This window comes from Corvus brachyrhynchos, unplaced genomic scaffold (genome assembly GCF_000691975.1).
Source record: "Corvus brachyrhynchos isolate BGI_N302 unplaced genomic scaffold, ASM69197v1 scaffold17, whole genome shotgun sequence".
In the NCBI taxonomy this organism is placed as follows: domain Eukaryota; kingdom Metazoa; phylum Chordata; class Aves; order Passeriformes; family Corvidae; genus Corvus; species Corvus brachyrhynchos.
The window spans coordinates 5,724,015-5,751,569 of NW_008240046.1; the positions used below are offsets into that span (position 1 = coordinate 5,724,015).

At 36.8% G+C, this 27,555-nt stretch overlaps 1 protein-coding gene across 1 annotated transcript in view; it reads right to left on the minus strand.

The window, feature by feature from the left end:
- The window catches only part of GABRA4 (gamma-aminobutyric acid type A receptor alpha4 subunit), a gene marked incomplete at its 5' end in the record, with an annotated part of 52,279 nt that overhangs the window by 21,303 nt on the left and 3,421 nt on the right, over positions 1 to 27,555 (minus strand). The window contains 6 exons of the mRNA XM_017744294.1: positions 11,616 to 11,875; positions 15,169 to 15,321; positions 16,713 to 16,856; positions 18,558 to 18,640; positions 18,743 to 18,963; positions 21,356 to 21,423. Of these exons, the coding sequence (XP_017599783.1) occupies positions 11,616 to 11,875; positions 15,169 to 15,321; positions 16,713 to 16,856; positions 18,558 to 18,640; positions 18,743 to 18,963; positions 21,356 to 21,423 (929 nt within the window). The remainder of the gene's footprint in view (positions 1 to 11,615; positions 11,876 to 15,168; positions 15,322 to 16,712; positions 16,857 to 18,557; positions 18,641 to 18,742; positions 18,964 to 21,355; positions 21,424 to 27,555) is intronic.

Below are 27,555 nucleotides of genomic sequence, written 5' to 3' on the forward strand. Positions count from 1 at the left end.
GGAAAGAACCATTGAGTACAAATTCTTCCTATATATAATGTCCTGATGCAAGATGCCCTTTTGCTAGTACTAGAACAGAAAGTCCATTTCACTTGGAATGAAGACAGGACATCTAAACCAGCCTCCTTAAAAGTGTGAGTAAAATGTGGTAATTAATGCTGTATCCTTCCCTTGACCAGTGGATTCACATGCAATTAACCATGAATAAGACAATGAAAGATGCTGTTAGCATAGGTCAGGATAAATCTATACAATTTATTGTTAATTACTGTGGCAGATTTGTGGAGTAAGTCTGATGGTCAGCTCCTATGACAGAATGTATAGAACAAACAAAAAAACCCTACAATAAATCCATTGCCAAAAAGCAACTCATACATCATTTGCTTTTCTATTTAAGCTCAACTTTGATGGATACTGCTGTTTACTACAGTACTAAAATGATGCACAAATATGAGTCGATCGACACTCTTCAATATTTAACATGGTTTGTACACCATAAACAGCTGCTCACATAATGTGGAAATTCTGAAACTATTTCTAAGTCTATGTAAGCCTCAACTTGAGCCAAAAAAAATAAAGTACTGGATTGTTTTGTATGTATTACCAGTTTTTGACAAGCAAGGCAATTTTGCACTTCAATGAAGTCAAGATTGCAAATTTAGCATGAACTGAAGTAGCGTGCAGCAGCTGAGCTGAGGTTCAAGGGAAGGGGATCATCAGCACAGCAATATACAGTACTGAACTGACAAACTTAGTCATCTTGTTATAGAACAAAGAGAGCTGGTAACAACCACGCCACATATTTCCTATGATAAGGCCAACCTAGAATCTGTAAAACAAACAAGAACATAATTTAAAAGTCACAAGCCAAGTCCTGGGAAGAATGCAGCAATGGTAAAAGTGATTAGCAGGGACTCAGGGAACTTAATCCTTAGGACTGTATTTAAAAACAAAAGCAGTGAGAACACTGCAAGCTGTGAGAAATTCTTGTGTTGGTACAGCACTGTACAGTCAGCTGTTTCACGCAACTCAAGAGCATCTTCCTATAGCCTGTTAGTGCTCTACAGAGCAGCTTTAAATCAGTCTCTGCAATTTTAAATTTCTTCATAGTTTTTATGATGGACACATCCTTTTGAGATGTGAAACTAAAATAAGCAGCTCTTACTGCCTGAGCTAACAGAGTATCAGTAGTACTCCGCATGGAAAATCCCCTTAGGCCCTCTGATCACTAGGAAGCACAGCCATCATCAACTCCTGAAAAACAGGCACACATTAAAACTAGAACCATATATTGGCAATACAATTCAGATGTATTCTTCTAATCTGCCTCAGCACTCTTTGGAAAACAGCTCAGCAGTTGTGGGGTTGGATATACAGACACTTCTGAAGACCTGCATCAGCCTCACCCTATGACAGAGCTTCACAGCGTCACTGTGCAAGATCCCAGGGCTGCTTTTGCACTGTTTGTTTACTCAAGTGGAGAGTTCACTGCTGCAGATCAATACATTTTCTAGTTCACAACAGATCTTTGCCACAGGATATCACTAAAATGGTACCTCTCTCTGGGACTGAGGTAGTACAATATTTAAAGCAGTAGCTTCTCTTTGCCAGGGATAAATGCACAACAGAATTTACAAGTCACAACACCACCATCTGGTACCAGTGCTAGTGGGAGAGAGAGCTAACACACTGACATCTAGCAAGCAGCTGTCAAAGCTGGAGAGAAATGCCCCGGGTAGGATCACAGCCTAGATTTCATGCCTTTGCAGAAGGAGCCACCCAACTGCATCCAGCGCTTCCAGCTCTGAGCTCCTTCCTGAGGTGAGACAGCTAAGTCACACTGCAAAAAGACACTCACAAAAAGACTCTGTCGTCCTCCACTGTAACCCAGCAACCAGGATGGGTACATGGGTTTGGTAATAGACCACTTCTCAAATCTGTCCTTACTTTCACAGGGATATCAACACAGGCTTTTCACATCTCAAGCATTTCCCCACCAAGCCACTGGATATTCTAGGACAAGTGGTCATCCTTCCTTGTTATACATGTTGCATTCTCCACACTTCAATCTTGCCCTCCCATCACAGTGCATGCACAGTCAAGCTGGCTCCATAATCAATTCCTCTCCTTCTCCCTGGCCCCATATAAATTATTTAACATAACAAGAGCAGCTTCAATGGGAACTTAACATGCCAAGGACTACCTAGCAGTCTGGCTACTAATCTAATCCTCCAATATTGAAAAGGCAGGACTCAAGTCTGCTCAGATTCCCATGTGGGATTTGTGGGAGGCTGTATCTTATAGGCATGCTGGCCACTGAATCGAAACAGGGTAAGTATACACCTAAGATGCATGGCAAACACTTAAGAAGCAGCAAGTCAGTAATGCACATGCCCACCCAGGGAAATTTAGTAATTAAGCCCTTCAGGTGTCTAATCACCATTTTGCATACTTAAAAAAATAAAACCCGAACACAAAACCAACCAGTCAAAAAAAAAGAAAAAAAGAAAAAAAAAAAAGATTTCCTGAAAAGGGCAACACAGTCAAAGCAGTTTTAAAACGGCAAAGAATTTTAATTGTTTATTAAAATAATCAGGCATGTAACAATCAGGTGTTAGTAGAATGAAATTAAAAGTGAACAGTCAATAAACATCTTTATGCTTTTCTGTTAATTTTCCAAGAATACAATTAGAGTCTTTCATGACAGCACTACTAAAACTTCCATGAGACACCGGTAAATTAATACTTAGGAGAGTCAGTAATGTGTTATATGACAGCATGGGCTTCCCAAACTGGGAGAACTCAATTAATCCAAACAAAAATTCATGAAAAATTGGAAGGCTTAAAGCAACCAAAAGTCTGACATTACTTACTGTTTAGCTGCAACAACGAAATTGTTTGGATGATAATTTAGTAATATTTTCCTATTAAAATCTACCATAGTGGTTTTTATCCTTACCAATCCTTCCTAAGAAAACAGTCTGTTCTTCTGGGAGGACATTGTATATAACCTGCCAAATCCACACTATTTGACATTTATCAGGGAAAGCAGCATGTTGTCATCAGTGTAAATAATGCTGCTTGTCCCAGATCCCACTGAGTCACCATATTGACCTGCTGCGAGCAAAAGCAAAACTTGGAGGAGAAATCTACCCCAGTTTACTACTGTGTTGTTGAGCCAGTCAATCAGAATTTTACTGCAATAATACTAGAGATTTTGGGTTGCCTTACAGAGCCCTGGAATATGACCAAGTAAAAGCTCCACCTGCCACAAAACACAATGAATTCTATGTCATAGCTCTAGCAGTGCAGAGAGCAGTGCAAATTATTTGGAAAGGAAAAACAAAGGGGAGATAAGTTTTAAGAGCCAGTCCACTATCCACTCTGCTCATTTTGCAATCTGAATCATGTAATGGGAGGGGAAAAGAGGTAAGAAGAGCACTCCATTCTATGTTCTACCACTAGACGTGCCTTAAAGTGCACTAAGTAGATGAAAAGTAAATTTGAGGTTATTAAAGAAACATAAATTACAAGAAACTTTTTTTAATAAATGGATGCCAAATTTATGCCAAATAAACACATCCATCTGTATGCTGCCTAAAAGCCTTACACATGCAAACATATATATGTATGTATATGTATTAAATGTAAGTATGCATGTATATGGTTCTTAAGCACTGGTGTGCACAATTCTTAAAGCTTTATATATTAAAATTCTTAAAGCTATATAAATATATTACGACAAAAATAAAAGAACTGAAAACATAACTGTGGTGGGGAATAAATCTATTAGCCTAAATCATGTCCTAATGAACTGTGGTGGTTATTTGTGTAACATCTCTGAAAGGAAGAAGAATGGCTGATTAGGAACCAAAGACCTTTGCTATTTTCTGGATCTTTCAATTTTCATTGACCTTAAAGCTGTAGTTAAATTTGCTTTAGTAGTTTGCTGAAAATGCCTGGAACACTCATTGCCCTGTAGATCTTCCCAAGCCGCTCAAAGCTTATTTCTTCTGATTCCAATTTTCCCTGTATAAAAGTGAAGCCAGCCAGAAATCTCACACACAGCTGTGAACCCCAAATGCAATTTGGTGTCACTGGATGTACCAGTATTGAAAACTTTGGGAAACAAAACTAAAATTTAAATATAAACACATGAAAAGGTTTAAGCAGAAAATATGAAGAGTCTTGTGTTCAAAGATATCACTTAATACTAAGCATCGCAGGGAAAACTATAAGCTCCCCAACAATTTGCAGTGTAAGGGTTGATGCTGAACAATCTCAAAATTTTACCCTTGTCACCATAAAGAATTGCCCTGACTCAGTGTTTCTGAAATACTACCACATATTTTTGACTACGTAACATTTCCCTCTACAAAAAAAAGATCAAAAAAAGGGAGGAAACTGCCATTATATCAATATAAGACCTATATGAATGCCTGCAACTGGTATTGGCATGAAAATAACTTTTTATTATTAAACAGAAACATGCATTGTATATGCTAATGAAAAAAAACATAAGGAACATGGTTTTTTTGGAGCATAGTAGTCTTTTTTTTTTCTAGTAGATCATCACAATGACAGAGAAAGGCATTCACATATATTTTTGGAATTAAAAACAATGGGATGTCATATTTTTTAAAATAACAGCATTATGCTTTGGTTCCCAAAAGAGATGTCTTATCCTAATACTATTTAAATAAAGTGTTCCACTACTTACAGTAAACACTGTCAGGCATTTTAGCATCAAATGAGTAACAGCCAAGTATATCCTTCATATTTCCCTGCCTACTTTGTGACAGTTCATTCTAATACTTACAGAAAATTGAAGAATGATCAATTATAACATTTCCTAGTAAGGCTTGGAGGAGATAGCACACCAGAAGGATTTTTTATCAGCCAGGTGTTGCAACTAAACTCCTCCTTCTTTTTTTGCATATTGAAAAAAAAAAACCACAACAAACCCAACCCCCCCAAAAACCCACAAAAAACATTTCCACTACAATAAGAAAATAACTCATTGCACACCTTTAAATTGCAACAGCGATTTGATCAAACACCCTGCCATTTTTTTACCTTCATTATAACTGAATTCTGGAATTCACTGGAGTTTACATCACAGTTAAGTTGGGTCAGAATCTAGGCACAAATCCCATACTACATTGCCTACTTCCATTAATTACTTTGCTCACTTTGCAGTAGAGAAATGTTTCTACTTACAGTTTAAATTCATTCCACAACCAACCATGTTAAAGGTAGAGTAACATTAGGTTGTTGAAGAGAGACAAAATTTTTTAATATAGCATTTTAATTTGTGCTATTGAAAAAGACATATTATGTGAAATATTTTTTAAAAAAATTTAATCTTTATGCCTCACATTTATGCCCAAATCATATTGTTTGAGCACATATTTCACTTTATACATTAGGTATAGTGCCAGTTGATCAGTAGGACTGTCTAAGTCTAGTAACCAAGTAAAAAATAAAACTAAAAAAAAAAGAACCAAAATAAACCAACCAACCAAAAACAAGCAAAAAAACCCACAAAAACCCCAAACAACACACTAGATAACCCCAAAAATAAAACCCCACAACCAAAACAAACAACAAAAAGGCCCCGAACAAAAAAAAACCCAAAAAAACACAAAAAAACTTTTAAAAACCCCAAAATATAAAGCAACAAAACAAAAAAAAGGCAAATAAAATCAAGGAAGCTAAAAAAGCCCCACAAAACATTTAACCTGAGCATCACAGCTAACAAAATATCTTATGAACTGGTTTGGATCTATTGTATCTTCAGGTATCCAAACATTCAAATTTCCCACTAAGTCAGTGCAGCCTTCTCCCAGGTGATCAATCTGTTCTACCTTTCAAATAGCATTTAGTACAAAATGTGCCAGTTGTTTATGACCTGCATCCACTCTCATCCTACTTAAACCTGATGCTAGCATATCTTGACTGTAAATCATCAACAACAAAAATGTTGACTAATGAAATTAGAGCAGCAGAAAACTGTTTACATGTCAAAGAAATTATTCACATGGCACAGCAGCCTCCATTTGTATGGTCCTGTCCTTATATTTAGATGAACTCTATGCATTTCTTGATCCTGACGTCCTTCATTAGGATCTGAGTTTTAAATGCCACTGCCCTAAAAAAACCCAAACCGTAACACCCTAGGCAGTGGAGAAGTAGTGAAGCAGAAAAAAATGGTCATTACATTTAAAAACTGAAATGGTGTTCTAACTGCAGGACTGTTTAAGTCATACAAAGGAGATGGGCTATGCATCCACATAAGGAGTCTAGTAACCAGAGCTGTGGCCCAAGTACTGCCATCAAGACTGAGCTGCTCATCAGATACTTCATTTCACATATGAGGGAGCAGGGTTTAACTCCACTTCACTGTTTGTCGGGACAAAGGAAGCTATTATTCTACTACTCCAAAGATGGAGCAAAGTAACCAAGTGGTACTACTCTAGGCCTGGTACATTTTTTGTACCTCTCTATTACAGAATAGTCTATATATTCAAACAGAAGTTTTCATCCAGATGCTAAAATTTTTTGTTTCACTTCAAATCTAGACCTTAGACAAGAGTTTATCTGCTGACATCTCATCATTAATCAACTTCAGGGATTAAGAACAACAACAAAAAAATGGCACACACACTAAAAAAAGAAGTATCGTACCTATAGCCTCAAGATTGTATGCAGCCCATCAGAACAATTTATCAGGCCCAATCTTTGTTCTGTAAGTCAGGAGTTTGGGGAACAGAGCTGGCCATCAGCCAGATTAACTGCTCTAGATGTCTGTTCACCAAGGGCTGCCAGAGGATCTCCACTCCTCTCCCATCCCCATCATATAATTTGAGCTGTGTCCATACAAGACAAGTATTTCATACAAGAGAAAATACATCTGAAACACACAAAAGCAGCGTGTTGTCCACATGACAACATTTCTTGTAAACTTGCGAGGTGGATGCCAGTCACATACCACCCAAGCAAGGAGAGGAGTGTGTGCCTACATGGCAGTGAAGAGCTTGACCCCCGAGCTCCCCCATTAGATGCTACAGGGCTTGCTGAAGACAAGATGACATGTAACTGTCTTCAGAAAAGAGGAAGAAAATCGACAGTTACAAGCTACTTGTGACTGAGTTTGAAGAAATAATTCCATTCAAAAGGGCTTTTTTGAGTCTGACCTGATTTTTCCCAAGTTTTGCACCCTTTTAACAAACAGCTGAGGTTGAAGCTCATGTTACCAGTGTTTAGGAGTCTATTTTTTGAAGACTACTTTTCACTAGCATTCTTCATTCCAAAACTGGGTAGGTCTTTAAAAATAAACTTCATAGGAATACAGTAAAAAGGAAATAGTACAGAAGCATAAAAATAGACTCAGGAGTCCAATAACAAACTATAAATCATTCATTTCCATCACACATTGACTTGCAGCAACATTTCTGCTTATACTAAAGAAAGTAGTTCAGAACATTTAGGGATAGGTTCATTCCCTCTAACCAGAAAGCATTTTAACTTGCTCCCAAAACAAGGAAATCACAGGTAACCACGGTGTAACCTACCTCTCTTGGCTTAGACGTATTTCAGTGCTATCCTGCTGTGCCTGATAGAAAGTCTGTCCAAGTCCCTTGTAAACTCAAGGGAGACCTCATAAAAGCTTGGATCCTACTCCTGGGATGTCTACTGCAGACCTGCACTCCTTATTGAAACACATTAACTTTGTATCAAGAAGTTAAAGACATCAAGAAGAGTTGAAATGGGGTTGGGAGGGGAAGGAGTATTAAAAAATATTGAAGATTATCATGGCTAAAGTCAAATCAAGTGATAAAGGAACATGCACTGCATCTGCAGCTATTGGAGGCTTGCTCTTGCCACCCTCAGCCCAGTAAATTAGCTTGATGCCATGATTTTTTGTTGGAACTGACACAGTTCAGACTACTTAGCTAGCCTCTGAACTGCATTTAATGCTTACTTTAATCAGTGTATGCATCAGTCACACCCATCATCTAGCTGCAAAAAAGTAAATATAACTACATAAGAGAATAACTTAGAAAAGCAGATAGCCCACATTGGCTACAGTAAAGATTTATTGGTTCTAGTGAAGAAATATATAATATGAAATAATATATCCAAATCATTTGATCATAATGATAAATGATAGGAGTTGCCTTTGATCCAAGACAACTAAAAAAAGTGGTTTTGACTGAGAAGAGAAAAATAACCCACCACTAAAAATTCTAATTAGCATGAGTAATATTATATGAACTGATTCAATACAGAAAACCCACTTTATTTCTGTGGGTTTCCTCTCAAAAAAAGGACTTCTAATAATGTGCAATTTATCTTTATTTTACCGAAGTTTACTATTATTATGCCTAATTTCTAATATTATCAGATAGAAAAATCTTCATGTTCCATAGCTAATCAAGTTTCATAACCCAACTTGCTCCCTCACAGAATCCTTCAAGGACAATCCCCCCATGTTACTTGAGGGAAAAAAAAGGTCAAATGCATGAAACCATCCAGTTAATAATGCAGAATCAACAGGTCATAAAACCCTTATTTAAAAGTATAATATCACCGTATTTGTTTTCCTTAACAACCTCAACTGCTCTGTAATTTTTCAGGGGACCTATACAGCTGGCACCTCACTTGCAAAAAAAGCAGGCAGACACACCTGTAAGCCACTCCAAGGCAGACTAAAGTATAGGTCTAATAGGCTTAACACAGAGATTTCCCCCTGCCAATTACTAGAAGATCCAATCAGGTTGCAAATGGTGAGATATACAACAGAAAGAACTGTGTTCAGTCATCTTCTTTCCCAATTAGCAGACACTTCCTCCCTGGGCTAAGTGAAAATCTTTAATTTTGGGAGACTAGCAAATTTAGTATTATAGGCAAAGTCTGTTTGAAAAAAGTTTCAAGTTTAAAACACAACTTTTCCTTGAGCTCTGGCAATTGTACTGCTATCAACAGAATTTCTATCACAATAGTGCCAGTATAGTACAGAAATTTTTTTAAACACTAACTGGGTCAAGAAATCAAGCCTATCATTTATCTATGGAGAAAAAATATGTAGATTTACATTAACAAACACTGCTTACAGATGACATGCTGCAGCCCAGCTACTGTCCTGCATTCTTTGTGCACCACAAACTCACCATCAATCTCAGTACCAAGGAATCTGAGATTTCATTATCTCTAGTAAATCAGCACTGACTAGACAGTATATGTGCAGAACAAAAAATCAGATTCATAATAAGGAAAAAAGAAATAATATAATAATAATAAAAGATAATATAATACATAATAATAAGAAATAAAGAGAATTCTAGATTAGTCCTTATAAGAAAAATACAGCAAGGAGTATTTTACATGTCAGGTTGGAAAGCAGAGTGTAGCATCTATGTTAGGTTCTAGAGAATCAGAGAAGTAATCCTAGCTTCTGTTCTGCACAGCAGGAGACCAGAAGTAATCCTCCAGTCATAGAAAGGATTGCATGGTAGTTAAGCCTTTGTAACAGTAGCTGTGGGCTCACCTTGTACGGCTGTCTTGGAAGACCAGTCTCAAGTCTTAGTATAAGCATAATTAGGGAGAAAGCCGTGAAAAAAAATAACTGTTCAAGGTAAAATCAACACTATCACTCACTTACATAATCATAACATTAATGTGTAACCCCTTGAGTAGATTGCTCCCTTGAGTGCTTTTAAAATCTTCCAATCTGTGAGAACGTTACCACATTTATCACGGCAGTATTAATTAAGCAGTGGAATAGAACTGTTCACATCTCATTTTATCTATCTTTCAGGTTGGGTGAGGCTGTGTATGTTGCTGCTGTTTTTAAAATAATAATAGTAATAATAATAATAACAACAACAGAAAGAAAAAGAGAAAAGAGAAATTTCTCCAAAATATGTATAAATGGCTAAGCATTATACACTACTAACTTAAAGCAATTCAGTCCATGAATCAAAAGAGTTTTCTTAAGCCTCCATGAGAATAACAGTTTTATTTGCCTTCCTGAGAAAACTACTGGTTTTTCCTATTGTTTTAAATAAAATCTTATAAATAAACCCAGGATTAAACTGTTCTTATGTAATTTATTTTCCTATGCGTGCAAATAAAACCAACCACCAAAAGCAGTATTTACTAACACTCCTCAGGAGCAGCCAAGATACTCTACTAAACTTCATGCTGCACAGTCAAGAAGCTTAGCATAAGCTCATAGCACTAATACCTCTGTGTACAAGGTGAACTATGTGCTACTATAAACATATTTCTTAGTTCCTGTCTCTTGCCAGCAGCCAATGGAGTGACAAATAACAAACCCTTCAGGAGCACATCTATCCTTTTAAGCAGAAATGGGAGCTAACAGAACAACATAGCCAGGAGATTGAAAACAGTATCTACAGTAGGAGAGCAAAGAAGAGGAAGAAAAATGGAAGTGGGTGGACAGCAGCTGAGCAGCAATAGAAAATGGAAGGGGTGGGAAGGCAAAAATGAGAAGATGAATAGGGAAGGAGACAAACGAGATGTTAAAAGAGACAGAAGACAAAATTAACAAGACTTAGTCTAAAACAGCACTTCTGAAATCCTGGCTCAGCCAAAGGAAATTACAAAGTCAGCCTGACAGGAAGAGTAAGTCAATTACAATGCTGCTGTCAGCGTCTCACTTCTTGAGTGGTGTTGCCAAGAGTCAGTCATGGCTGGGAAGTACTGGCCTACTGCACGGCTGGGACAGGTGCTGCAATGACTCTGTTAGCTGTGTGCCTCGTGAATAGATGTAGCAGAGAGTAAGCACCACTTATTGGGAATGGGAAAAGGGAGGAAGGGGTAATCACCAGTGAACTCTACTGGAAATGAGATCAAGCTCTTATTAACTAGTCCACACACTAAAACAGCTCCCACACAAGTCACACTTAATCCAAAGCACTAGGAAAGCAAGAAAGCATTTTGTTAAACAGAGCCCCAAAAACTTATCAGGAATTGAGGTGAACTACTGTGCAAAGATACAAAAATTACATGAAAATGATATCTATAGTAGGCAAAAAGTTTCCATCCAGCATTCTTCAAAAATTCCTGAAATTGTAACTGATAAAGAAAGAAAGCTCTTGATAGGCAATATATCCAATGCAAGGAGAACTGTGATGTTTAGGGAAGTGCTCCAAGGTACAACTGCAATGCTTTAATATATTTTAATTCATTAAAGACATTAGCTACATAAGATAACATGCTGCCCTTACAATCTGCAGTATCTTGGCCTAATAATCAGTCCATACAGAATCAAAGTGCAAAAGGAAATGAAGTTTCCTCAAGGTACCCATCCTAACTGACCTTCACCAAAACACAAATAAACATAGAAGAGACTGCAGGTATGGATGGACATCATAACCACCTCTCCCCTGTGTTTATTCAGTAATGCAAATAAGAACTGAATCATGTTTTACAGGTTTTTATAATTGAATATAGTGTAGTATTGGCCTTCCATTAAGCTGATGTACACTGCATCATTAGCTCAAAGGGAACCTGGGAAGAAGCTAAAGGCCAATTTTTACCAAGAAACACTACCAAAAACACAGAAAATGTGTAAGCTGAAAACGTACCATGAATGTCTCTTCTGTACTTCTTTTTCTTTGTACTGGAGCAACTGGAAATTCAAGAAGGGACTTTACCGTCTTCCTTTTGGCTTTTTCCATTTGAATGTTAGTAAAATAGTTGACAGCAGCAAACTCAATAAGAGCAGAGAACACAAAGGCAAAGCAAACCGCTATGAACCAGTCCATGGCAGTAGCATAGGATACTTTTGGCAGTGAATGTCTTGCACTGATGCTCAGTGTCGTCATTGTCAACACTGTGGTTATTCCTTCAAAAAAAATAAAGCCAAAGAACTGTTGAATCAAAGTAAAACAAAGCAAGAACTGGCAAGCAGTTTCAAACAAAGAATTTTAAATCACTTGTGAGTCTTTCTCTGCTGCCTGTGAACACTGCATCAGATCTAAGTCATGGCAACCGTCACATATCCATGAGCAGCCAAGCCCACAGTTAACCACTTTTTAAAGGAGGCACAGGAAGCCATGGCTTCAGCAGATCATCTGAAGTTCACATGAAGAAAACGCAGAAGCCTTTGTTTCATTTTTTTTTCACATCAAGTTCAGTAGAATTTTTTACAAGTTATTTTCTAAACATTTGAATAAAATTTAAGTTGTTAAATTGGGGAATACTCCTCAGATGGCAACAAAAACATGACTTTTCCTGTAAAGGGCTCTGAATGCCACCTATTACCCTGCATCTGTGCCTCTGATCACACTCGTAATCCAGGAGCCATTAAATCATGACAAATTGTTTTGGTGCTAAGGAAGAATATTATGTTAAAAACTCTGTTAGTTAAGAAAATATCACCTTTTTTTACAGCCTTCTGCTACTAGTCAGCCAATGAAATTTAATTAGAATTTCATCTTCTGAAAGAACAACTTTAATTAAAAAGTGTGCAAGCATGAACACTGAACTCAAAATACGGCCACTTCATGGTAGTACTTCAAATGCAAATACATGCTGTATTAAAACAAATGAATGAGGTCTTTTTTTCTCTGTTTTCATCAAAAAAAACATCCCATATCATACAAAAGTAAAACCCCAAGAATGTAGTGAACACTGCATAAATCCTAGCATGATAACCTCAAGGATGAGTGACTACAAATAGACATGTTTTAACTCTTATGAAAAGAACACTGTACCCATTCTAATTCAAGATGCAATTCTTAGCTCAGAAGAATTTAAGCTCATTAAGGATATGTTTTTCAACAGATTCCCCACATCCCTGTTTGCTAAATGATGGCATTCCATCAAGGTAATATGATTAAAAAAAGCTTCACCTACACATTGCCATACAGAGAACTGGTCACCATGAAATCAATCCTTCCCACTAAAGAAGAAAAATGAAAAAAAGAGTAATAGCCAGGTCATGAGAGCTCAAAGGATATCTCAGAGTTTTCAAGAGGATAAAAAATACAGATGCAAGCTCACAAAACCTTCTTCAGTGGGACGGTGTTGAAAACCACACCACTGAAAATGTTTAAGTCCTAGAAAAAGAATAAATTATGAAAAGTTGTTTGAGTTTGTTTTTTCCCCTGGAGGAGACACATCCCTGTTTAGCCCTATCCTTTCTAAGGACCTGAGTGGATCTTCGTCCACTTCAAGCCAAAAGTTTGTCTGAATTGTTTCTAAAAGCAATTGTTTAATAAATGTAAAAATACGATAAAGTGAAATAAATGACCAAACAGTAAGCAAAAACAAGGATGAGACGGGAGGCTGTGACAATATTATAGTTTACTGACACTCTTTATCAGATTTTTCCCTATTAAATCATTCTTCTGGAAGACTTGGAGCTGCCAGTACAACTGCCCATATATGTCATAGGGATTTACAGGGTCGGGAATTAATTTCTGGTAAAAATATTGTATTTGCACATACACTGTATTTATCCAAAGCTAAATATTGACAAGCTTCTGACTTAAGATGCACATAGACATTAAGTTTTAACATTAATTTTTATATTCAAATACTATTAATATATTTTTATATGGTTAAAAGTTGTTCTAAAAATAATGCTGTCTTTCCACTCTCCCACAATCACCAGATTTCAGGTGTCTGAAGCTCTGACTGCAGAAATCATGGACCGATGTCCCTTAGTCCTTCGTGTTACCTTTGCCAAGTTCTCCCTAATCCTGCAGTGTCCAACGGAACGATCTTTTGGTTAGCCTCTTCTGACAGTTCCACTAGAAAGCTGGTACCAGAGCAGTATTATGGCTTCTTTCCTATCTCTTGCCTATCTCTTTTTCTCTTTTAAAAATAAACCTTTGGAAAACAGGGCCCCTGTCATAATTTGTCTCAAAACTAGGAAGACACTTGCTGCCATATTTTCAGTAAGTTGCTATCAAATGCATTTTAGTGAGTTATCTGTAAGTTAGTGGATGCCCAAACTATTTTTTTTTAGCTTCACATACATGAAATTACACATATTACATTTATTGCTCCATATTCTGTATGAAAAAACTCATTTGCTCTGTAAATATAAATTCTATATTTCCAGTTTATAGCAATACTCCATTCAAAAAAGTACCATTATTTAACACCACTGCAAAGGCATATGAAGTGATATACCAGTTTGTCTAATGTAACAATTGAGTTGAAAGTTAGTGGGGTTCTTAATAGGTTTACAGGTTATTTCTCCCTATAAACATCAACCTTGTCTCACTTGTGATACAGTGTTTTGACTCCAGTTACATGTTTGAATGGGCCATCACTAAAAAACATTAATTCCTATCACTCTTGACAGCATCTATCAGTCTGTAGAAACACTTTTAGTAGAACATTCTCTTCCTTCTTTAGACTACAGTGCATTATGAAGTCAAGACATTGTTCTATAAATGCTGCTTTTAAAATGTTTTTATCCTATTTCTTTGTTAGGAAACGTATTTCCATTTAGATTCCTACACTTTGTCTTCCACAGAAGATTTTCTGTTATTTTCACTGTAGCATCTCATTCAAGCTGCATTTTGATGAGGGCAATTTTAATATCTTGTGATCATTTTGCTTTTGTAATCCATTCTCATGATGGCAATGGCAGAAAGGAAAGAAGAGCACTAAATATGAAATTACAGTAACAGAATCTAAGCCTTACTCATAGCAAGCTTCCACTGATGACACAGATACCTCATAACAAGACATTTGAAAATCTCACACTCCAAATCAATTTATTTTACAAGTATTCTATAAAGTGTGAGTTCAAGTACTTACACTACTGTCCACTGGAAGATAAACCTGATCTGGATGTAGACTAAGGACTTGAGTGTATTACTCAGAGCAAGATCTTTCCAGTTTGCTCCCTCAAGCAGGTAGAATCCCTAGAGCTGAGCAGTCATTTGCTACAGGTGACAATGCCACCTTTCAGATTATATATTCCAAGTTTCTCTTCAGAGTCCAAGGATTCATATAACAACATTCTTCATACATCAGTAGCAAAATTTCCTGTGAATTTAAATTATTTCCTTATTTCTGCAACAGCATGGAGCATACCCCAAGGAACTAAAAAGCCCTATTCTAGTGAGAGCTATTAAAAGAGCAAGTACAAGAAAAAGTAAAAAAAGAAATAATTACCAAATACAGTTCTAGCAGGAACAGATTCCTTATTTATCCAAAATGAAACTTGAGAGAGGATCACGGTCATAATGCATGGGATATAGGTCTGAATCATAAAATAACCCATTTTCCGTCTGAGGTGGAAATAAACTGTCATAACAATATATTCACCTAAAAAAAAAGAAAGTATTTCTCTGTGTATGAAATCTGTGTTGCAGAATAAATGTTTCAGACTCTCAACTAGGATTGTTTAAGGTGATGTTATTCATATTACTTAACATGTACACAAAGATATCTTCTTTAGAACAAGAATGAATGAAAGGTTTTTTTAAACAATCCTAGAAACAGTAGGTCCTTACAGTGCCATCCAGGAGCTGATATCAAAAATACTATAATACAGCTAATACTGGATTACAATTTACAGTATAGACATGGTTTTAAAAATCTTTTTGACAGCTGTTGAAGAAGAGAATCCCAAGACACAAATTATCTACCTACCATAGTATCCATAACATTGTGGTACCTACCTGCTGAATAAAACAATAAGAACAATGATACGCATCAAACGTTATGCAAGCATCTCAGCTTTTTGCTAGGTTTATAAGTCAGCCCTGCTATGATAATGAAACAAATGCAAAAATCATTGAGAAGGATTAAAAATACTCTAAATTTATCTAAAATGTCATCATTCATATTAAGCAAACAGACCAAAAAAGCAGTTTTACCATAAACTCAATAAACTGTCTAAATAAAGCACTACAGAATGAGCCTTTAGGGACAGCAAGGACATTTTTTTGTTAACTCATAATAATCTAGATGCTGAAAAGTAAATTTCTAGTGAATTGCAAAATGCCATTTTATCTATGAGTAAAAACATCCACAGAGCAATACATCAAATATATTTGCTTTGTTAGTTTCATTTTGACTATCTCACAACACCCAAACCTGCTGATGCTTAGAAAATTATTCCAAATTTTAAAAATATTTTGGGAATATGCTTGTTTATCACCACACTGCTCATCAGTGATACTTCACTCATTTTGGATGCCTGTAGTTGCCATTTGCCTTATTTCTTACAGCACAAATCAGCAGAAGTATCTATTGTGACTAATGTATTTGTGCCTACCCTTATCTGACTAGAGGGTTTTTATGATTTTAATGACCCATTCTGTATGCTGTTCTTCTATCCTGGGCTGTTTGCACTCCCAAACAAAGGAAGTCTTTTGCACATAACGTGGAGACAGTGCTGAGAAATTACTTCCTCACCCAGGCATCCTCTTGACTCTTCAAACTGCATTTTAAGCAGTGATTAAATGCTCATTTTGTCCCTTGGAGTAATGATCTCATTCCAGCTTTCTGAAAGACTGTCGCAATCTACTGTAATGAATCTTCAAATGTAAATCTCAAGGACAGAAACCTAATTCAGATTTACACTATCAGCCCTTAACACATACCCTATGACATTCTGTAGAATAACTTACAGGAAGAAAAAGGAAGAAAGTTTTGGGCAATGTTACAGGTTAGTTTTACCTCAAGTTGATTTTTACTGATGAGATTCCTACCTGTAATAGATTTAATAGTTTCAGAGGATACTGTATGCCCAAGCAGGTCATACTGAACTAAACTGGAAGACTCCTCAGGAACTTCCACTGACTTCTCAGGTCCTTTTGTCCAGGTATAAATCATTTCACTCTTTGGATAAGCATCTACAACACAGCATCAGTTTGCATAAATAGAAAACTTTTTCTCATGCCTTACTAAGAAGCCAAGCCAAACCTACTGAAACCAAACAGTAAAACACACATGAACAATTTCAGAAGATACCCTTCATGTTAAGTTACCCCCAAAAAGCCACCCTCGGAGTAGAATAAATAAGATCATAATAAATATGTCAAGTGTCACACATAAATTCACTTCACATATGAATGTGAAGACTAAACACAAATCCCTTCTGGATCAGCCCTTACTGGGCATGCAAAGTTTGTCTTTATTTTAGCAATTTCTAACTGAAATTTTACTGTTAAAATATACTAATCTGAAAAAAAAGAGGAGGGAGGATATATTTGGGAGGATATATTTGAAGATTGGATGCACATTTCTTTATAGAAAAGAATGACTGCACTAAAAACTACAATATTTTAAACTTTTGTTTAAAATATTTGCCAGAAACCAGAGGTCAGTAAAAAATTCACAACAGCCCCAAAATAAGCACACACAAAGAAACATTTTACATTTAATGCAAAAGACATATCTTAGGGCTAGCATTCAATCCCTACACAGTCCAAACTCCTGTTAAAATTGAATCAAATCAGTCTTACATTTGAAATGGCTACATGTTATTTCAAGTTTCGCTGTGGGAAGTATCAGACTAAGGTTCAGCACATCAAAGCAGCCCTATCATACAGCTGATACCAAAGACAAATCTTGCCGCACCTGGTCTCCAGTCTCACTGTGGCAGGGATGAAAAATCATATCAGAGCAGTGTCTTTAATACCCCTGTTCAGGTTGACTACCCACCTGTATAAGCTAAATTTATGCTATGGAAAATCTCTGAGGGTTCTCCAGCCATTTCTGACTTCAGAGCTCTGGGGTCAAGGAAAACAGATTAATGTCCAGCCATCAGAGGGTCTAAAGCAGAGAAGTCAGTGACCAAGAAGGCTTAAAAGAATGACAAGATAGTTAATGGAGTGCACCAATCATCTCCAGGGGGTCTCAGAGGTCTCTGCTTTGGATTCACATCAGGGAAACACAACTACCCTCTCTTGTTTGTTATGCAGATGTCCCAAACTGTTCCTTCTATCCAAGGTTTGTACATTTTTCAAAAATCTACATCTGACTTCAAAGCAGAAAAGGAGAGTCATCTGCACTAAGATTCTTCTCACCAGTTAAAAAGTTATCTAGTCTGAACTTGCCATGCAGACTCCTCTTACAGGCCAGCAGAACAACAATTACAACTACAGGTTACATCTCTGCACATAACCTACACCTCTTTCTTAAGATGCCAATGTGCTTCCACTACCTGTAGAGAAAGTCAGCTAACCTGCTGCCCTAGGTGTCTTTTACCTTGCTGGTTTAAGCCAAGTTTGTCTTCTCTAGAGAATCTCTCACTTCACTGAGTATCCAATTCCTCCCCAAGAACCAAGAAAAACTATGTATTTCAAGCAACCATGTACCCAGAATAGTGGGGTTTAACGTAACAGCTGAATCACCGCCTGCTTTTTAGTTCTCTGGGTTTAATTTTCGCGGTCCTAAATGGAAGTCCCAAGGAACTTAACAGGAGTTTTGTCTGCATAGGGATTGCATATCAAGACATATCTGTATATATTCAGAAAGTCTAGTAATTGCTCAAAATTTACGTCTACTATTTAAATTCTGTAGTTACAAGAAATTTCATAATTGCAACTTACAACTCCCAAATTTGAGAGGACAAGCATGACCATCCATGGGAAAATCCACTAATCTCATGGGACACTCTGCACTTATTGTAAGCCTATAATGGAACAAATTAAATAGTCTCTGGTTGCCATTTTGTCTAGGCAGTACAACTTTTGCATACAGTAATTGTAAGAAGTCAAACAAACACATTAGATACCTCATTGTGTACAGGATGGTGCCATTTCTCATTATTCTGAAGAGTTTATTTGGGGCTGTCATATTATGTGCAACAGACTTTTTCCCATTCCTGAAGAAAGTGTCAGGAGTCCATACCTTCGAAACCATCAAGTTGTTTAGTCTTAAAATTTCAATAGGGCCATCATATTTTAATCTTTTATCTACCCATGTCTGACGAAAGAAGACATCCATTGTATATTCCTGTATTAAATTGCAGAAAAACAAAGATCACATTTGCATGTGTGTTTCCTGTAAAAGAAGAAATCCCTCAGGACCAAAGAAACCATTAGAAAAGAAAATCCTAAGTCCACTACACAAACATCTTTCCACCAATTAAAGTGTCTTGTCTGCTTCTTAATAGCTTAATTTCTTACATTAGTAAACAATACTGCTACACATTTAATCATTAAGGAATAATTAACCTAATTAGGTTGCAGGAAGCAAGCAACAGAATTTGAAGTCAAGCATATAACTGGAAACAAAATGTTCTCTGACAAGAATTGTCAACAGGTTTTTAAAGAAAATACATCCATAGATTGGCTGCTGCTAGCTAAATTGAAAATACCAGGACAAATAATTAGTTCCATTTAAAAGTTAGAAAAGCAAACTTAACTTCGTCTCAAGGAAAGTAAGCTTTTAACTGAGAAAAGCGAAGTAAGTCCTTTGCCATGCCCACAAAACACGGATAATAAATTATACAGAGATTTGCATATATACACATATATTTTTTAAAGTATGTAACTATCCCATTAACTTTCTCAGAAAAGCCACTCAGATGTTCCAAAGAAAACATGCAAACAACTGCAGAACTGCAGACACAGGCACATCATAAGAAATCATATGTGAATGAAAGGATGAAAGAATGCATTTCTCATTTTGGGAAGCTAAAGTATTTCACAAAATAAACTATCGTGTGACATTGAAAAAGGTCACATGGGAAGCTTTAAGTCCTTTCTAACTTAGAGTTTTGATTTTGTTGTTAAGTTTTCTGACTTAATTTCAAATTCTTCTGCATAATGTTTTCATTTAAATTACTTGTAAGGCCGTATCTATTTGCATTGGCAAGGAGGCATGTCTACTAATGCAATGCATCTTAGGATTATATCTGTCTTCTTTTCCATGACTGTATCCTCCACTGTGGTTTACAGTTAATCCATGAAAAGTGTCTCCTCTAGTGTCATTTCTTGCTGGTGACTTCATAGCTCAAAAGTAGCAGTTTCTGTTATTAGCTTCTACATGACAGATTTTGTAATATAAGATTTCAACCATTTTCATTACAAAATGGAAATGGGTACAAAAGCAACTAAAAAGACATTTTGATCATCCCCTGTACTGAGACCAAATCACACTTCACTGTTGCAGCAAGTTTTAAGAGTGCAGCCACATTCAGATTACATTGGGTCACTAATGTATATATTAACTAGAGAGTATTCCAGAAACAATTCCTGTATTGCTAAATAGCCTCCTAAAAAATCCCTAATGAAGAAAGGGGAAATATCTGCTGTAAAGTTCCTCACCTGTCTTCAGTCCATGTTCTCACTTTTGCCTGCTCCAATATAACTAATAACTTCCCATGAAAATGAAACCTGAGAGAGGTCATGCAGCCCTCATTGATTTGAGGCACATATCACTAGATTTCCTTGGCACCACATTCTTGTAGCCCTTGTCACTCTGATAAGCATAATACTGCACACGATAACCAATGAAGGGGCTTTTCAATGTGAGACTGCTGTCACGAATGTAGCCTTTATAAAAATACCTTGCTATCACATACCTTTCCACATAATAGAAGTAAATCAGGTGCACCATAAAGTGAACTACGGCACTATATGGGAAGACAATTACTACCCTGAAATGGCTTTTTCCATGAAGAATTTCAGTTCAGCACATATGGCTGGTGTTATTTCCATGGGATTTCTTGAATATGTTATAAGAAGATCAACTGCTGTATGATTTAAGGGTATATCACTGTATTTTAGAAGTTGATGAGAGTTTTGCTGGATTTGACCTTGAAAGCAAAAGCCATTCAGGCACAAATAACAGAACATGCAAATGTAATATTTCTCCTCTGTTACTATTTCATGCATGTCACGCATATGTTTAACTTCTGCAGATACTTATGAAAACTCTTGTCAGACAAACATTTGCTGAAAGTGATGCTTAAAGAAGCACAAAGATCAGCAAAGGGCATTCATCTGAAATGAAAACATCAACAAGTATTTGTGAAGTGATGCCATTATTATTCACCTGAGAATAACACAAGTTTCAGAAACGAAAAGCAATTTCAAAGATATTGCACATCTTCCCCACAACAGAGTGACTTAGACACTCCCTGCAAGGCCGGATTCTGCCTCTGTGCTGTGAAAATCTGTTTTAAATCCTATGAAGTGAATTTCTTAAGCCAGCCAAAACCCACTGAAAGTGTGACCAGAATCAGGCCTGATGTATCTAATTATAACCTGTAAATTAAGCTGTTACTAATCTTGCCTAATTTGCATGATTGACAGAACAGTACAGATGAAGCATCCACTCCTACTGCAGCTAATGGTTTCTCAGAACCAGGAAATGGCATTTTAATCCCAGAAATACATACCATTTCTACATCAGAAACAGGTCCAAAACTGGTGACATATATATCTGTTTTGACTTCAGTAACAGGACCTAATGTATGAAAAGGAAGTGAGCAAGAAAATTTGAATTTTGCAGGTCAACAATTCCCATAAATGATCCTGGCGTGTGAACAGTTACAGCTTTCAGGGTTCTGTGGATGAGCAAGAGCAAAACGCAAACAGAGGTCAATTCAGATAAGTCTCAAATAAGAAGCACTGCTCAATCACCTTTACCACATAAGTTAATCAAAAGCAGCATTTCCATGCAAATCCCCATTCAGAAAACCAATGTTGACTCAACAGCTAAGAAAATTGATGCCAAAAACTTAAAAGGCTCACTAAAAACACCATTCTACTTAACAGCAAGCACTGAATCTAAGAAAACCCCATTCCTCAAAGCGTTTATTAGTAATATTTGGACCTACTGGTAATAACTGGACTACAGACATTAGCATGCCATGCACTGAGAAATTTAGTATTGCAGGATCAAGAACTAAATCCATATCCTGAGATGTATTTAAGTGCTTTAATACTAATATCCAAAATAAAAGTTGGAGGTCTAAGCATTTTTGAGGGTTTGAACCAAGATCCGCATTCTGCTACAAAGCCTGTCTTGAAAGAACTAGTGATACTTAGGACACTGTTAAAAACAGTGCACTGAGTGGAGGTTTTGCACTCACACAGCTGTGCACAGCAAATCAACCACCAGAGAAAACAGTTTCATTTTAATGTATAATTTCCTTTACTACCTTGAAATTTTAGATGGGCAACCACTCTACAGCACACTCTACACTTCCTCTTAAACCAAAGAATACATGCACTAATTTCACTGGGATTTAGGTCTCTTCCTAATGTAAAGGGCTAGAAAGTTGCTAATAATTATCAGCTGATAATTACGATGATTCTGTCATCAAAGCATTAGCTAACAGTTTAATTCAGGTAATTAACTCACATCATAAATTTTTTTAAAATCTACTGAAGGTCTTACCAAACAGTATCTGTTTGAAAAAACATGCATGATCTACAAATTCACAACCAGCTTCTAAACCCCTACAACTCAAATTACTAAAGAGGATAAGAGGCTCAAGTCTGATAATTCAGGCTTTATCATAGTATTTGCAATCCAAAACTGAAAGGAGGAAAGACTCAACAGAGTTAGCAGCAGAAGAATATGCCCCACTTGAAAAGAAAAAAAAATTTAAAACATCATTCTTCACAAATGTCACTTTGAATCAAATGGTAAAGATAAAAAAATAAGTAAGCAATGGGAAAACAGGGAACCTGAACTTATGGCATCTAGAATGAGTCTCAAGCTGTGAAAAAAAAGTGAAAGAAAACCATGTAAAATTATTTTACTACAGAATCTGCAAATTATTTAGAGAAGAATAGCTAAGAATTTTTCCGCTAAATGTCAAAAAGATTACTTTACTGGAAGCTAAGTTCCACAGAAGGGCATTTTTTCAAAATAATTCTAAAGAAATTCCACTGTACAACAGTTGGTAGCTCAGAGGTCCCTGGAAAGTTGCATAGTTTGCATGTTTGTCTTGAAAAGGTTTTAAGAAGCAACTCCCAAGTTCCAGATAACACACTTTCAGACCATGTCATTTGTTTTGCAATGGGTTGCTCTCTAAACATGTCAAATGGAAGCTGCTCCCTTTTCTACAAATAACAAAGTGTTCGTCGGTCAAGGAAATCCATGAGTGTTTAGATTACTCATTTAACTGACAACATAGTCCAATGACATTTCCTGAAGATATTATTTTCTGGAGAGCAGAAGAGCTCCAAGAGATTAGAAGTGAAGACATTTATCTACAGTGCTAGAAGACAGGAGAGAAAAGCCCAGTCATACTTGTATGTAGGAATAGAAGAGATTCAATTACAACTGATCTCCCATAAACACACTATTACAGTTTATCAAGGGTTGGTTTAAATATATAAATATTTATTTCATTTGAACTTGAAATATTTCTGAAATCAGTTCTACAGAAATGAAAAAATCATTTTCCCACATAGCTTTAGTAAGGAAAATACAGGAATTAGTCTTTGTTACTCAATAGTAAGAGAATACTGAATATTGCACTCAGTTCCTGCAAGAATCCCTTTCAGGAACAGAGGCCAGTATTCAGTATTCCCTTATTATTGAGTAACAGAGACAAGTCCCTGAATTCTGTTCAGGAACTGCTTTACTTGTTAGTTCTAAGAAACTAAATAGGAATAGTCCTTAAATAAACCCCAAACCTTTAAATGTTTTTCCTCTGATGCTATATTCTTTTCTTTAGCTCACAGAACACTGTAATTTTACAATCATACCAAATTGAGCAAAGGGACAGATTTTTCCCACAGGCATGAGCTGCTTTACCTCAGACATTGATTTCTTCTGTTTTATTAAATCATTACAGCTTCATGGACAATAGCCATTCAGAGGCTTCTGCAACTTTGTTTTTCGGAGTTTCTCAGAAAGAAGGGGTAAGCTAAGATCAAGAAGCTAATCTCCAAATCAGCAAGTCTACAACTTAATGCTATTAGAAATACTATAGCAGCAGCACAAGAAAACAAACATAAAACTATGTTTGAGTTCACTCTCCAGGAACTGCTATTCTGTTTTCAAATATTTATTAGTATGAGCCATGAGAAAGAAGGAAGTAGGAACTCTCCAACAATTATGAGGCCACAAAATAGTGCCTACTTCTAGATGCTAGTCCAACATTGATGGCAGAAGAGTGACAAAACAGATGTAAAAATCACATCTTATTGAACTAGAAAATGGCAGATGAATGCGGATCTAGAAATACTTTAGATATCATAACAGTTATCCAGCTAGTACGGACATACAAATCCTTGCTTTGCAGCCAAAACCTTGGTCAAACAGTTCAGTGTCTGGTATGAGCAAAGAAAGTGAAGTTGATTATCTCCTTAATGCTTTCTCTCCAATTGCAGCCCTTTCATACTCCACATCTTCCACCTACATTGGCCTTAACAGTTGTGAAATGACAAATCTTGGATTTTCCAGCACATCCCAGTACTTAATGCCAACCCAGGAGTATCTATGGCGACACCAATACCTATCTCTTGTTCTTGTTCTAGGAGAAAACATAACTCCAGTTGGTAACAATAGCGGGGGTATAAATAGTGAGTCATGCTGCTGCTTCTTTTTTAAACTATTATTAATCGTGGGAATTCCTGTCAACGAGGAGGTGATCTGTAGTCACCTAACCTACTTTTACTGGTGATTTAAGCAGCCCTCCAAAACGAATGTGTTGCACCACTTAATCAACTCAGGCTCTGCAAGCAGAAGATCCTATTAGAATCCTTAACGCTCTATTACTGGCAATAAAATGCAGTGAGTTGTAAGAAGGCCTATTAACTTTAAATATGACCATTCGGGTTTACCCCTCAATGGATCTTCACAAAGTATCTATCCACCATAAATCTTCAGGAATGCTGAAGAACTATTTATATCATACTGGTGTGTATTTTTATGTCAATGAAATAGGAGGAGAGTCCTACACACTGCAGTGGGAACAGTTAAGTCTGAATCACTGCTTGCAAGATAATATACTTTAAAGAAGCTCAGGCAGGATTAAAAGCAACCCCTGCAAAAAGCCAGAATAGTTCAGTGTTATAGATGTTACATGTGGGCTGAAGAAGTGATGCCAGGCCCTAGTCCTGGGAAGAGGAACATAAGAGAGCTCTCCCATGCATTTTATGTCAACATATGGGTTGAACTGCAGCACAGCTCCCAGTGAAAGACTTCGGGCTCCATTATCCCTGCGTCTCCATAGGCAACTGTCACTGCAGAGATCTCCGCTGTATGTAAACACTCAAATCCTGCACAGGCTTTCTGTATATTGCAAATTTTGCCATCAAGGGTCCCACAACTAATCAGAAACATTAACAAACAAGTCTGTACAACAGTTTCAACATACAAAGTACAATTTAAATGCTGTGCAGTTATTGCTGCTATTATGAGCTCAATCCCTGGATATAATATATAAACCACATAAAATCCTATTACATCAGTTCCTACGGCTACATTATAAAAAAAAAAAAAAAAAAAAGTAGTTGCTACAGATTTCTTTTAAATATAACTACATGTGAAAGATTTGGTGCTCTTTCCAAATTCTTGCTGCCTGAATAGGGTTGACATTTTTTAAGTGAGGGAAAAAAAGAAAAAAAAACCCCAGCATATGAAACATGTTCTCTTGTTTCATTCTATCAGAAAGAACAGCTAAGGACACCTGCTATATGTAAGAATTCTGTCCAGAAGCCAGAACTAGGTAGGGCATTTTTAAAAAATTAATGCAGGATTCAAGCACTTGGGCTACATTCTCTACCAAAAGACAATGCAACGAACACAGCACCACACAATAACCTTTGCCTCTATGTATGTTCATCCATCAGCATGTCTGAACCTGAAAAGGGAAAAGTATACCTCAGAAATTAGGAGATTACTGTTTCTTTGCCTATTTATCAGCAAATCATCTCTGCTGAGACAGCCAATAAGCCTGATACCAGTGCCAGTTTTCATGATGTGGACACCTGTCTACTAAGAACTGGACTAAGAATATCAGCTAATTTTATACAGATCACTGAACAACAGACAGATGGTAATGACTTCAAGCATTACTAACAGGCCAAATTCAAATCTGTCACCTACAGGTATCTAACACCATATCCTGTTAAGCTTTGAGTCATCAACTCTCACCAGCTGAGAAAGAATGGACAACTGCCGGAAAAAAAAAAATTACCCGCTTCACTTTCCAGTGCTCACTTCAAGTTCATTTGCAATCTAAATAGTAAAGACAAATTATAATATCTATTATGCTGAGTAATGGAACCTTTAAGGTACGCTTGAGTTCCTAGTAAGAGCAAATAATCATGTAGATATTTTTGTTTTCTCTAAAAACAGAAAATTGCCTTTGCTCTTCAAATGTATTCTGTGTTTATTTTCTGACTAAAGTCCTGCATAGACAGGAAATGAAACTCTTCAGAAATGCTGTTCATCAGCTGAACACACAGACTAGATGGGGCAGAGAATCCTTCTCCTACCCTTCCTCAGGGAGACAATGGCCAGCATATTTATTTCCACCAAGTACTCAGCTGCACTTCCCCAGTTACAAGATCATTAGAAAGAATACAAAAGGAGGAAGAAGAGAAAAAGGGAAATGAATGGACACAGTCCTGTTCCTTCTGTTCAGGAGTCAGCAGTGTATGTGGCAATTTCCAAAGAGAAAGCCACAGAGCTAACACCAGTAGTTGATAGTGAGATTCAAAACTTATGCCAGATTCCACCTGACACAAATGAACAGAACTCAGGAAGGGAGAGGGCTCCAGCTGTCACCAAATGATGGCAACCACACGACCACACGCCAGTAACGGGCTGTGGGCGATGCCAGCAGCTTGTGGTCAGGGGGTTTCAACAGTCAACCTAAGAACCTTGGGCAGGAGGCAAGTCATACACCACTTTCTTTCTTCAGTCTGGCCATACAATTGGCCATTAAGAGCAAGACACCAGAGATTAGATGTTCTCTGAAAGGCACAGTTCATTGAAATTAGCAGATACATGGCAGCACACAGTGCTGTCACCCTCACCAGCTTCAGTCTTCTTATTCCTTCCTACATCCGTAAGTCCAGGTTTAAGTGTGATTAGTTACTGTATCATGAAAATTTCAAAGACACAATTACACTTTTTAAAGTTACCATCCAATACAGGTTTGAATCAGCCCTTGCAGGCCCTCGCTAACATCAAGAGTTGCTCAGGTAAAGTCTGAAACCATGCAAGGGTTTCAAATGGCAAATCAGACATAGGCCTTTTACTTCAAGTGAATAATGCTCCTTTCAAAGACTTTGGGCTTCTACTGTCACTTTGAAACTAATCACCAGAAAAGTAATAAGGTGATTTTCAGAGAAAATACAGCTTTCTATCATTTTTCGTCATGTAATACACAAAATTTTTTAAATCAGATGAAAACTGGAGACAGGGTTTTACTTCAGACTTTTACGGCTGAATCAAAATAGTACTAAGGTAGCACTTTTGAAGTTTTCCAGCAGATGATGATTTTAATTAATGACACTACAAGCAGCCTCTGTAAAAACACTGTGTTTATAGAGTGGTCTTGACCAGGAAACCCACTTGGATTATAAACTGCATGCTGTAATTCAGGATATGTCAAAACAGAGCATA